Below are 14,713 nucleotides of genomic sequence, written 5' to 3' on the forward strand. Positions count from 1 at the left end.
TAAGTGTTATTTAAAAAAAAAGTTTATGTTTAATAACTTTAAAAATAGCCCCAGTGTTTTTCACTTGGCTTGCAAATAAAAATTAAAATGTGCATGTATTTTTGCTTGTTTCCTTCACTTATGTTTAATTGGATGCATTAATTACAACAAATTGACTAATTGGATAAGATTCAGTGTTTGTCCAATTTTTGCAAAGAATCAACAGGGTGCAATTACAGATTGATACTGTATAGACTGCAGCTTGTTATGCAGACTCTACTAATATGTGGGCAGGATATAGATGAGTGCATAAATTACATCTGAAAATCAAATATAGATGTCAAGTATAAAGAGGTTTTCTAGTGCTTTAGACTTTTCACATAAGTTAACATTTCAAATGTAAACTTAGTTTGCAATTGCTCTTTGCTTCCTGAACCAAGCTATGTTTTGATATATAATTATTATGTTACTGAAGTTTGCTAACAGATCCCTTTAATGTTTTAACAAAACAAAACTTGCATAAAGCCTTTATTATTAATATAGTCTGTATTACTTTTTTGCTTTACTTTAGTGATATTTCTGGAAATAGCAAACTAATCAGTTTATCTGAAGAATGTAAATATGAAATTTTAGTTTCGTTTATAATGATGTTCTGTTAGAATTAAAATAGTAAACTCTGTGATTCTTGATGGCAGAATCGATTGTTCTTTGGTAATTTGGTATTTTACTTCTCTATTTGTTTTGTTTTGTTTTACTTTTGGATCATCTGATTTCCTTCAGATAACATTTATCGCTATCATTTGTCATTGTACGGTCAGTGGAGATTTTTGGTTCAAAAGTCAGGTAAACTTTAATAATTTACTAAAAGATAACATAGTTTCATATTTTTCTTTATTCATTAAAACTATGTTTACTGATGTCAATATCTATCAACTGATGGAGCTGTAGTGTCGTTTTAAAATCACTAAGATTTTAAATCCAATATACAGATCATGTGTCATAGAAATGTACACTTGAAACCTATATAATCGTATTAACCAGTGTCGCCCAATAAATTTTATTAAAATAAATAAAATCCACTTAAATATAAAATCAGTAGGATATGTTGGAAATAGTAGACTAGGAATAATAAAGAGACCCTACTGTCTTTTATTGAATTTGTAACTGTCTAGTTCATCTTTTGGAGCTGAAGTTTTGCTACTAGTTTAGTGTTGCCAATCAATACCTGCGCCTTGCCTAGTTCAGACTTTCTCAGGATTAATTGAGATGATGTAGGTAACAGCACATTGATATTTTTAAATGTTCTATAAATAGTTTTATTATCCTGAACGTTTGTTTCTAGAGTATTCTGCACTAACTGTCCTGGGCAAGTGGTTCCCAAATCTGGTGGAGCATCAGAGAATCCATTAAAGATTTTTTAGAATTATGCTTGGGTCCCACCGACTAGATCAGTATCCTGAGGCTGAGACCTACAACTCTACTTCTTTTCTTATTATTGTTAATCCTCACCTGAGGACATTTTCCATTGGTTTTTATAGAGAGTGGGAGGGAGTGGGAAAGACAGAGAGAAACATCAATGTGAGAGAGACATCAATTGGTTGCCTCCCGCATTCACCCGACTGGGGCCAGGGATGGAGTCTGCAACTGAGATACCTGCCTTTGACCCAGAATCCACCCTTCGACCCTTGAGTCTGCTGGCCAGTGCTCTATCCACTGAGCCAAACTGGCTAGGGCAACTTTACTTTTTACTTTTAGCTAATTTCAGACTTGCAAAGACAGATCCGAGCTCCCCTAGGCTCTTTCCAACTAGCTTCCTCAAATGCTGACATTGTATGTAACCAAGGCACAATGATCAAAACCTGGCGATAAACACTTACGCAATCCTATTAATTTATTTATAGACCTCATGCAAATTTTCTCAGTTCTGGTATTTTTTGGTCACCATCCAATTCAGAATCCTACATTTTATTTTGTTGTCATGTCTCCTTACACTACTCAAATTTGGGATAATTCTTCCATCTTTTTTGACTTTTTTTATTTTTGAAGCACACTGGCCAATTATTTTGTAGGATGTCTCACAATTTAAACCTTTCTGATGTTTTCTCATTAGGAATCTGTATTTTTAATAGACACCCTTCTAATAAAGCCTGCCTCACACATTTAGGAATTACTGATCAATAACAACCTAATTTTTGTTCTCCTTTGAGGTATCATCTATATGCCATTTTAGAACTCACAATAAATCGATACTACTTCATTGTTTTCAAAAATCAGTGTTCTATGTCAGTAATCCTTGTTTTGAAATCTTAAGATGTCTGTATTTGACTCAATTATGTCAGTAATGACTTCAAATTTTAGAATCAACTTCTTCTACCATAGAAATGTACAATTTTGAACAGAAAGGGCATATGTAAAAATTTTAGACTTTGACACATTTAATAGGAAACTACTGTAATCTGACTGATCTCTTGTAAAGTTAGGATTTGAAAAAGATTTTTTCATGGGTTAAGAATGACTAATGAGTTTATAAAATAATATACTATTTCAAACCTATATAATAATATTGAAAGAAAATGCAGTATATAGAAAACAAAATTATCTTTTTTAAGTACATTTTTAAGATAATTTATATAGTGAAGGTTTATCTAAGATATGGGGAAACAATTGCATCTAACCTACCACTTTCTACCAAATAAATGAGTATTCAAGATTGATTTGGCAGCACTAATTGGTAATTTTCATTTAATTATTCCATACCACTAGAAACAGTGTAACCTCTTCATAGTCGTTTATAAATACAAAAAATGCTAATATCTCTGCTTCTGATTTCATTAAGGTTTTTATTCACTGGGATGTGAGTTTTAACAAAGCTACATAGATACTGTATCAGAATATGTATTTTACATAATTCCTTTAGCTTACCCAACACTGAGAAAATACTGTAAAGCAGCAGTTCTCAACCTGTGGGTCACGACCCCTTTGGGGGTCGAACGATCCTTTCACAGGGGTTGCCTAAATACATCCTGCATGTCAGATATTTACATTACGATTCATAACAGTAGCAAAATTATAGTTATGAAGTAGCAACGAAAATAATTTTATGGTTGGGGGTCACCACAACATGAGGAACTGTATTAAAGGGTCGCAGCATTAGGAAGGTTGAGAACCACTGCCTTAGACATTAGGAGTCTTAGGCTTTGGAGTGAGGTATTTCTATCTCTATTCTTACTATCAGTGTGACTTTGAAAAAATTATTTGACTTTTCTAAGCCTCAATTTTCTCTTCTTATAAAATAACTAGAGGCCCAGTGCATGGATTTGTGCACTGGTGGGGTCCCTCAGCCTGGCCTGCCCCCTGTCACAATCCGGGACCCCTTGGGGGATGTCGGACTGCTGGTTTTGGCCCAATCCCCACAGGCCATGCTGAGGGACCCCACTGGTGCATGAATCCATGCACGGGGCCTCTAGTATGCATATAAGATCTTTGGTTAATCTCTTCCTGACCTCCCATTTCCCTCCTTTGATATGAGATTCATCAGTCTGTTCCATGTTTCCATGTCTGCGCGTTGAGCGTCTGCCCCCTGGTGGTCAGTGCGCATCATAGCTAACAGCCAAATGGTCACTTAGGCTTTTATATATATAGCTAGTATTTACCTTTACCTCTCAGAGTTGTAGGAAATCAAGTGAGATAATGTCTATAAGGTTTAGATTATAGTGGTGTGAGACATGAAACTGAAACAGTCAGTATAGGCAACTTTTTTGAGAACTGGATAAGAAGAAGGAAGAACAAGATCATGTGCTATCTAATAATAGATATAACTGCAAGGGAGATTTTTATTTTAAAAAGGAAACCAGAGTAGGAAAAGGGACCTGAAGAGGGAGGAAAAGGCCAATGAAAGTGTGAGAGGAAATGCAGTATAACTGTGGCTGGTTCCTTAATGTTTTTTTTTATATATATATATAGTATCTTTTTGTACTTTTATTTTCTGGTTCCAACATGAATTGTGTTTTTGCTCTTATTTACCAGAAGAGTGCAGGTGAGCTACCAACTAAGAATTAATCATTATCCAGTTGAAGGTAATCTTTATACCAATACAACAATAACCTGCAAATAAATCATTCTAGAATCTTTTCTCGCTTCACATCTAGTCAGTAATCAAATCCTACCAGTTCTGCTTCCAGAATTTAAAATTGTGTCTTTTTCACCACATCACCATGACCCTATCTTGCACTCTTCATCACTCACTTGAATTGTCATTTGCCTTATCACTGGTTTCCGTGCCTTGCATTTCACTTCCTTCTGGTTGCATTGCTCTCTTATTTAAAACTCTTTCCTTCCCCCAATTTTATTGAAATATAATTGGCATATAACTTCGTATTAGTTTAAGATGTACAACATGATTTGATATATGTGTATATTCTGAAATTATTACTATAATAAGTTTAGGTAACATATCAGTCATGAATTTTTTTGTGACTTGTGATGAAAACTTTTAAGCTTTACTGTCTTAGCAAGTTTCAAATACACAATACAGTATTGTTGACTATAGTTTCATCCCCAGAACTTTCCCATTTAAAATCTCATATTTTTCACTTTCTCTTTTTTTTTGCATTAATTTGTAGCTATCTTAGTGCCATTTGTTGTTAGTGGTGAACATGACATTATTTTTATTATTATGTTTTTATTGATTTTAGAGGGAGAGGGAGAGAGAATACCCATGGGCTGCCTCCTGCACCTCCCTACCCCCCTATACTGGTGATCTAGCCCAAAACCCTGGCATGTGCCCTAACCAGAATTGAGCTAGTGACCTCGGTGCACGGAATGATACTCAACCAAATGAGCCACACCAGCCAGGCAGTGACACATTGTTTTTAAATTCCTGCCCTATAAAAGCTGGCCTCCAAGTAAAATGTTGACTCCCTGCATGTCATACAAGGCCTCCTGTGTCCTTTGTAGATGACCATCTCTCTGGTTCTTCCCCAGACATCATGAATTCCAGACATGATCTTATCACTGCATATTCTCATTCTTCTGTGGTATCCCCCTACCTAGACTATACCCTACCGCCCTTTTTACTACCTGTTGAACTCCCTTTCATCATTCAAATCTCAGACTTCACCTTTTCTCTAAAGTATCCTTTACTCTTCAATAAACATAAGTAGTTCTTCCTTTCTATTCACATGGTATCCAGTGCTAAGTTCTATATTAGCATTTTAACTGTGATCATATTCCAACAATATTTTAAGGTTAGGAACTGTGTCCACTTTCTCTTCAAATCCTAGAACCTAGGAAAATGCCTGGACTATAATAATTTCATGTAGTGATCATTAGTTGAGAAATTACTATGTGTCAAGAGGTAACATGCAAGAGGTAACATCCACTTAATTCTAAACAATAGAGGTAGCTCTTATAATATCCCTATTTTCTAGGCAAGGAAACGAAGGCCAAACAAGATCAAATAATTTTCCCAGTCTAATAAGTAAACGGTGGAATCACATTTAAAGTCTTAGGTCGTATGATTTCAAACTTCCTGCTTTTAACCTCCAAGTTGTCCCACATTAGTAAATAATCTTTGAAAAATTCTGGGTTTTTTATGTTTTATCTGAAATAGAATTTTCCTGATTAGCAATTAGCATGGTTTGTGAGTAGCATGGTACTTTGGGATCATGTCCTTCCATCTGTTGAACCAGATTAAGAAATTAGGAAGGAAATGTGGGAGGTCTGTACTTCTACCTTTGATCAGGGTCAGGAAATGAAAAAATCATTTTCATTTTAGACAGTTGTATTTCATGTGCATGTGTAAACATCAATATACATACACACATATATATACAAGATAACAAAATAAATGAATTATTTTAAGTACTAAATACAGTTATATGAACTGACATTTTCCCGTGAAAAATAATTTTGAGCCTAAGTAACAAGTGATACAACTTGCTTTGAAGCACATTAACTAAATATTAATTTGTGTTTGCTCCAGTAGAATTCAGTTTTTGTGTTGAAAATGTTGTGGGTTTCGTGATAATTAGTATCTTTGGTTGAACATTCAAGTGATATAAAACGGCATAAAGCTTATCATGGCAATCTTAACTTGACCCAAAATGGAAAAATATAAAAAGATCTTACTGTGTACTCTTTTCCTGTTGAAACAGCAAACTCATTATTACATTGGGTAAGAAACAAAAAAGAAAGAATGAGTCTTCAGATGAAATATCTGATGCAGAGCAGATGCCACAGCGTGCATGCAAAGAGGAAGACTCTCAAGTGAGTATTAAATTGTTTTCTGAGACATGAAGCACTGGTAGAATTATGTAGATAGTATAATATTACTTTGCAGATATTTATACTGTAGCTTAGTAGTAAAAATACATTGTATTGTATAGCAGAACTTACCTGACAGCATGACTACAGTATGCTCCTAGCAGTATTACCGTAGAATGTTAGGCCCGGGGGGGAAACTTACATGTCCTCTCAAACCCCTCATTTTTCAGATAATGAAATTGAAGCCCAGAGAGGTTAAGTAATAATCCAAAGTCCCCGCTGGTTTTGAGCCTGGAGAAGCATCTAGTGATATTCTGTACTTCCAGAGTCCTTTTGAATGAACTTAATGATGGAGATATTAATTTTAAAATCACCTACAAATGATAAAGCAAATGGATGGAATCATTCCTAGATATAATTTCTTTGCTCTGCTTCTGTCAAAGAAAAAGATAAACATTTATATTAAAAATCCCCTGATGTAGACAAAAATACTGTGCTTTTTGCCCTTTTTTGGGGGAATAGGTGGATATTTAAAATAATCTTGTGAAGTTAACAAATATATAGTGAAGGTCATAATAATTCAGGCCACCCTCTGCTCTCTAATAATTAAAGTATAACTATAGGCCGTAGGGGTGGTGGCAGTTGTTGAATTATGGGGCCAGAAAGCCCCTGAATGGCCTTTCTTCTTCCTTATGCAGCTTCTTATCCAATGGGAGAGTAGTGGCTCAAGGCTCCTGGGCTGCTGCAAGAGTTGAGGTAAGGGCAGTGACTGAAGCTCCTAATATTACATGGCCTGGCTTTTTCTTCATATGTTATCTTTAACTTAGGTAAACTTATAATTAACTTAGTCAACATGAGAAAATTTACTTTAATTTTTACTAGAATAATGCTGGCCATTTTTCCATTATGTAATTACCAAGCATTGAAATGGTAGAATAGGTTTACACACACATTTCTTCCATACCTTTCACTATAGTGTTAGTTTGCTTTGATACGTGTTACTTTAACACATAAAAAAATTAAGTAGGAAAGGAAGGAAATATTTTCTAATAAATACTTACAAATCTATATTATTGACATATGTAAAGGTATCATTATATAAATGATGGAGAGGTCCATGTAGCTTTCAACCACAGTAGATTTGAAGGCTTGAAAAATAATTTAAGTTTACAGTTTGGGGTCAGGTGGAAATCTAAAAATATAAATATGATATTTAATTTAGTATCTTTAATCTCAATAGAGAGTACTTCAGTAGTCTGACTATATTTAGATTTAACTTTTTAAAAAGCCCTGAGTAGATTTTATTAGGATTATGATAGGAAACAAGTAATATGTTGTCATAATAAACTATTTATTAGTCATTTAAAAGCATAATGTCCCTGGCCTCTTTTGTAAATACTAGACTGATCTGTTGTAGCCCTTAAGACATAAGAAGAAAAAAGCCTGGAAAAAATCTAAAAAAAGAATTTGTCACTATTTCAAATTACGGTTTGAAAACCATTATGGAGGAAGAAAGCCAGAAAAATCACATTAGCAAAAAATGTAGACATCAAATTAATATTTATATTTTAAAAGTAGTACAGATAGTGTATGACAGAGAAAAGTAATTGATGAGAGTGAGACATTGTTTGGATTTGCCTAATGTGTCACTATATAACCTAGTATAATTTATGATAAAATCAGCTATAATCTTATAACTCACACAAAATCTTTTAGACTAACAAAGTCTTCATAGGATTAGAGAGCACTTGACAATAAGTGATCCTCATTCTGTCTTGGGAAGAATTACCTGAATGTGCACTTTCGTTAGTTCAAAGGATTCTTTCATGTCACTCATTTACTGTTTACTAAAGACTAAAAGTGAGGCATTTCAAAGTACTAATAGATGCATAAGTGACTAGAAAGGAAACTAATGCTGAAAATACCTAACAGAACCTTCTAAAAGTATACTGAATTATTCTCAAACTTTGTTATTTAGAAGATTTGTGCCTAGTGAGACATAACATTGATGGTACATGTTATTGTTAGAATAATAGGTGTCGCTGTTGGTTATTAATTTAAACTATTCTTGAACATTAAGAACTGTGTGATGCCCATAATAGAAATCGAAACATTCCTTTAGCCTGCTATTAAATTAGAGATCCTTAGGATTTCCCCCCTCAGGGGATAATATTTCATATCTTTCACAACAGCATGTGGGAAAATTGGGTTTGTAGAAGTTCTTTTATAATTTCTATGTGCCACCTTCCTGTCTCTAATATTAACAAAAAGGGCACCCTGAGTTTTGAAATGTAAATGTCCTCTTGGCCAGGAGATGGTGGCCTGGAATTGTCTGCTGCATTTGGCTGAGCTAAATCAACATGTTGGTTGCTCTTTCTCTAAATATAGCACTAGTCTCAGGAGAAAGAGGCAGAGGCACGCTCAAGGCCACTGCAGCCTTCTGGATGTAGATAAGTTTGTCCCTGCACTGCTCATGATCCAGCCATTTTTGTCATGGCTCTGGGAATATGAAAGACCTACCAAATTGAAGACATTGTCAGAAATCAAAAGGAAAACACATGAGTTATTTGCTGGTTAGATTTTAGGAGGAGTATCATGGGAGTTACTCAATATGCAAAAGAAAATGGCATAGAAAAAGGAAGAATGGATAGATTTACCAAATATTGAGCCCTAGAACAGTTAGCTGAGATACCTCCACCCATGAGATTTTAGGGAGGTGAAAAAAAAAATCTAAGTCCTTTGGGATTTTCTTGTCATTGTGAGTTTGTTTTTATAGTGGGAACACCAAATATTAGATCTTTAGGGAGGTAAGTAAAGCCATGTGTATTTGATATCTAATTTAAAATTACTTAGGCTACTTAAAAATTATGTTACTACATGTAATACTTTTTTGTAGGTTTATTTCGGTTTTTATGATAGTGATGTTCTTTATTTTTAAGGAAAGGTAATAAAATTAGTAAAACACTGGTTCCTCCTTCATTTATACATTTAATTATTTCATTGATTTACTACTTTATTTTGCATATTTCTTATCCAATATTTTATATTATTTTGTTCTGTTTTAAATGCAACTTCATTAGTTTCATGGCAAATATTATTTAATTTCTTCTTCTAGTTTTATGTCCCTGATTAGTTATTTAATTTAATATTCATCTGATGCAATTTTTAGGTTTTGGGAAAGTCTACGAAGGTATTAGTAGTTTAAAAAATGTGTTACCTGAGGTGCGAAATAGTTAAATAAATCAGATACCTTTTACTCTTCTTAATAGTTTCTAAAGAAAAGTAATAACATAATTACTAATTACTAATAAAATATATTTTGCCCAAGCTGTGACAGCTAACTAAAACAAAATCTTTTCATTCTTAACAATCTCTAAAGAAAAGAAATAAAGGTCTTACTAATCTTTGTTATTTGAAACTTTAGGAAATAAATCTGAAGATTGTAAGCCTGTGGCAAAGGGCAAATGATAAAAAAGGAGAAATGAGGGAAAATTAATGTAGCATACAATTTTGAAAATTCAATGTACAAAACTGCCACACTGAAGTAATTATTTTAAAATCTTTTCTTTAAAATAAGTCATATAAATATGACCCTTATGGTTCATTACAGAAAAGAAGATCAAATCGACAAATTAAAAGGAAAAAGTACGCAGAAGATGGAGAGGGGAAACAATCTGAGGAAGAGGTTAAAGGTTCTATGAAAATAAAAAAGAATTCAGCTCCTTTACCTGGGGAACAGCCTTTACAGTTATTTGTGGTAAGATACATCTATTAGGGTTATGATTACAAGATATTTTAAACCAACATAAATTCTTTAAAATACGTATTATGTTTTCTCCTAAAAGCTGCTCCAACTTCTCCTCCTGGATTCTTTATTGTAGTTAATAGAACCTTTAATCATTCAAATTTGGGACTCATGCACCTCCCAAATAGATAATCTTTTTTTATTTTATTTTTTATTTTTATTGAATTCAGAGAGGACAGGAGAGGGAGAGATAGAAACATCAATAAAGAGAGAGAATCATTGATTGGCTGCGTCTTGCACGCCCCCTACTGGGGATCGAGCCCACAACGCTGGCATGTGCCCTCAACTGGAATGGAACCTGGGACTCTTCAGTCTGCAGGCTGACGCTCTATCCACCGAGCCAAACCAGATAGGACCCAAATATATATTCTTGAAACTTCTCTAAACTCTGTCTTTTCTGAGGACTATTTCTAAGTTAGAAGCCTGGTTATAGTACATTTCTACTGAAAATTCTAGCAGTTTCCCAGTCTTAAAAAAATAACTTCCTTCTCAACACAGCATGTGAAATGGCTGTGTTGGCCTTACCTTTTGCCACTTCTTTAAAAGCAGTCTATCCACTGGATGTATGAGCACAGTGCCCAAAGACTCTGTGTGACATCTCTGTCGTTGCATGTGGATTTTCCTTTCGGTTTAATTTTTTAATCTCTGCTCTGGATTGTGAGCAACCACAATCCAGAGCTAGCTCACGTTCTGGCACCGTGGGCAAGTACTCACCTTCTCTCTTCCCGAGTTTCCCAACCTGTAAAGCAGAGATGATAATAGTGTCTACCTCACAGAGTAGTTGCAAGAATTAAATTAATATATGCAGAATGCTTAAAATAATGCCTATTACAGAAAAAAAGCATAATGTGTTCACTTTGATATTATAGATGAGGTTGAGGACAGTAACAACAACGATTTACTTTTCTGTTTTTTCAGTTCTAACACTTGATGCCTGGCACAGGTGTTACATATATATTTGTTGAACTTTCATGTTTTCATAAACATACACGGTAAAACCTAAAGGAATTTGCAGAATGTGCAATTATATTTTTCATCCTTCCTACAGGAGAATCCAAGTGAAGAAGATGCAGCAATTGTGGACAAAATATTATCTTCGAGAATTGTGAAAAAGGAAGTAAGTGATGGCACATTACATTTTATACTTTATATTCAGTGGTCTGGTAATAAAAGTCATAATTACTGATTTTATTTTCTTAGATATCACCTGGAGTGATGATTGATACAGAAGAATTTTTTGTAAAATACAAGAATTAGTAAGTATTTCAGTTAGAAAAATAATGGAAAGATGTTGATTAATATATTTAACTATATTAAGTTCAATTTGTTTTATCTGCATGTTAAATGTTTTATTATTTATTATTTCATGAAGTTGAACATCATTAAAAATGAGAAGACAACCTTTCATGTTAAGATTGAATTTTTTTCCGAATATCAAAACGCAGGAATCTATAAAATACACTTTTACAAATTATAGAACATTATTTATTATATTTGTATTTTTTAACTTTTCAAAATTTTATTCAGCTTTTTTCTATACTTTGTGAAAGAAAATGATTTAAATAAGGTTACATTAACTTCCAAACAAATTAGCTATCTGATCATGGCAAACTATTACAATGAAGAAATAAACAATAAATCATATCTTGTTACTCTATGATGTAGTGTACCATTCTGTTATTAGCAAATTGCAAACCTTAGACTACAATCTTTTTAGGATATTGTGATCTCATGGCTCTTGATATTAAATGAAATGATGAATGAACTACCTATTTGTAAAGTGGAAGATAATATTTTGCATTGAATACTATGATTAAAAATAAGTTTAAAACAAAACAAAGCAAGGTTTTCTATATTGTTCTAATATGTTGCTTTTATAAATATTGTAGCTCCTATCTTCACTGTGAATGGGCCACAGAACAGCAGCTTTTGAAAGATAAAAGGATCCAGCAGAAAATCAAACGATTCAAATTGAGACAAGCACAAAGAGCACATTTTTTTGCAGATGTAAGAAAAAATAAATAAATGAGACTATTATGTGTTGGACTCTGAACATGTAGTATTTTTTCTCAAAATTTTAAGTATTATTCATATTATTTCTTAGGTCTTAAACTTTGATGTTGACTACAAATGCTATCCATATGTACTAGTTTTCTTTTCCCAAATTTAGCTTGGGAACTATTTGAAGCAGGAACACTGATAATTCAGAATATAAATACATCCTGTATTGTTAAATTAGCATGTATTTCAATACTTAGAGTTGAAAGTGAGTGTGTTAACATCTCAGAATTTAACAAGTTAGTCAAGTAATGGAACTGGTGTTATAGCAAATAAGTGGAAAATAAGATTTTTCCTGAAATACATCTCCTATATTTTATACCAGCTTTTTATGTGTGAACAGATAATTGGAAAAATTCACTTACCTTTCTAGGCTTTACTAAATAGTCTGATGTCCTTTCCTGCTCTAAATTATTTTTCTTTTAATAGACTTTTTTTCCGAACAGTTTTATTTATTTATTTTTTAAATATATTTTATTGATTTTTTACAGAGAGGAAAGGAGAGAGATAGAGATAGAGAGTTAGAAACATCGATGAGAGAGAAACATCGATCAGCTGCCTCCTGCACATCCCCCACTCGGGAAGTGTGCGCAACCCAGGTACATGCCCTTGACCGGAATCGAACCTGGGACCTTTCAGTCCGCAGGCCGACGCTCTATCCACTGAGCCAAACCGGTTTTGGCCGAACAGTTTTAAATTCATCTAATTTTTTTAGGCCCTCCAAGTAGCTCAGATGTTCATCCCAATATGCCAAGGCTGGCTCTCCAGTCAGGACACATACAGGAAGCATTAAATGAACGCATAAATAAGTGGAACAACAAATCCATGTTTCTCTCTCTCTTTCTCTCTCAGATCAAGAAATAAATTTAAAACTTTTTAATTTGAAACTTTTTAGACTTTTTTATTTGAGCAATGAAAATGAAGTTGCAAAAATTATACAATGAATTCCCACATATATTTAAAAAATATTTTTAGCCGAAACCGGTTTGGCTCAGTGGATAGAGCATCGGCCTGCGGACTGAAAGGTCCCAGGTTCGATTCCGGTCAAGGGCATGTACCTTGGTTGCGGGCACATCCCCCAGTGGGGAGTGTGCAGGAGGCAGCTGGTCGATGTTTCTCTCTCATCGATGTTTCTAACTCTCTATCTCTCTCCTTTCCTCTCTGTGAAAACTCAATAAAATGTATTTAAAAAAAATATTTTTATTGATTTCAGAGAAGAAGGGTGAGGGGAAAGAGATATGAATGATGAGGTTCACTGATTGGCTGCCTCCTACATGCTCTCCACAGGGTGGTCTTTAACTGTTGGAGCTGAGGAAAGTGGCAAAAAGAGGTACTGAGGCTGCTTTAAGGGAATTTTTTTTTTAAATATATTTTTTATTGATTTTTTTACAGAGAGGAAGGGAGCGCGATAGAGAGTTAGAAACATCGATGAGAGAGAAACATCGATCAGCTGCCTCCTGCACATCTCCTACTGGGGATGTGCCCGCAACCCAGGTACATGCCCTTGACCGGAATCGAACCTGGGACCTTTCAGTCTGCAGGCCGACGCTCTATCCACTGAGCCAAACCGATTTCGGCTTTAAGGGAATTTTTAAGGAAGTTTTCTGGAGTAACTTCCTAGTCTGGAATACCTTATTTATTAGTGCTATTTGGTTAGTTTTATGATATAGAGTATGATGATTCATAATATAGACAAATTTTCTAGATATATGTTGGAAATTAAAATGGAAGTATTCCAGTAATTGGAAATTTAATTGAAATCAAACCTATGTGTTTGTTTTATAATGGATAACTAGTATATTTATGTTTATTTCACTTTTATCTTTCCACTTATTTGTCAAATATTGTAACTTTTATTTATCTTTATTGTTGAAAGTATTACAGATGTCCCTGTTTACCCCCCCAAAAAAATATTGTTACTTCTAAATTTTAGATGGAAGAAGAACCATTTAACCCAGACTACGTTGAAGTAGACAGAGTGTTAGAAGTCTCTTTTTGTGAGGATAAAGATACTGGTGAGGTAAATATTTGGCAAAAAGTTTTTTAACTAAGTAAAAAGTCCTAAAACTTTTCAGTGTTAAAGTTAACCATCTAAAAACACAAAAAATGTTTCATCAGTTTTTATTGATGTTGGTTAATATATTAAGCTATTTATTCTTTTTCAAAATGGTAAAATAGAAAAATGTTTCTTCCAGCCCGTCATTTACTACTTAGTAAAGTGGTGCTCATTACCATATGAAGATAGCACCTGGGAACTAAAAGAAGATGTAGATCTTGCAAAAATAGTAGAGTTTGAACAATTGCAATCTTCAAGACCTGACACAAGACATTTGGTAAGAACATATATTACACAACTTCATAAACTCTTAGCACATCTTTATTCAGGTGGTTTAATGTTATCTTTGAATTTTTAATTTAGTCGGGTATACAATTAATACTGTATTTAAAAATGCTACATAGTACTACATATGTACGTTAATTTAGTTACTCCTCCATTAGTGGATGTTTGAGTGTTTGCTATTATAAACAGTGCTACATTGAACAGTGAGCCCCTGTACAAGTTCATGTAAGACAAACCAAAATTGTAATTCTTTGGCCAGAGCAAAT

At 33.8% G+C, this 14,713-nt stretch overlaps 1 protein-coding gene across 1 annotated transcript in view; it reads left to right on the forward strand.

Moving 5' to 3' along the window:
- CHD9 (chromodomain helicase DNA binding protein 9) overlaps positions 1–14,713 on the forward strand; it is a 108,068-nt gene that overhangs the window by 40,195 nt on the left and 53,160 nt on the right. The window contains 7 exon segments of the mRNA XM_015572653.1: positions 6,135–6,246; positions 9,854–10,000; positions 11,097–11,165; positions 11,249–11,304; positions 11,938–12,055; positions 14,040–14,126; positions 14,302–14,439. Coding sequence (XP_015428139.1) covers positions 6,135–6,246; positions 9,854–10,000; positions 11,097–11,165; positions 11,249–11,304; positions 11,938–12,055; positions 14,040–14,126; positions 14,302–14,439 — 727 coding nt within the window.

Source organism: Myotis davidii, unplaced genomic scaffold, assembly GCF_000327345.1.
Source record: "Myotis davidii unplaced genomic scaffold, ASM32734v1 scaffold328, whole genome shotgun sequence".
NCBI classification, from domain to species: Eukaryota; Metazoa; Chordata; class Mammalia; order Chiroptera; family Vespertilionidae; genus Myotis; species Myotis davidii.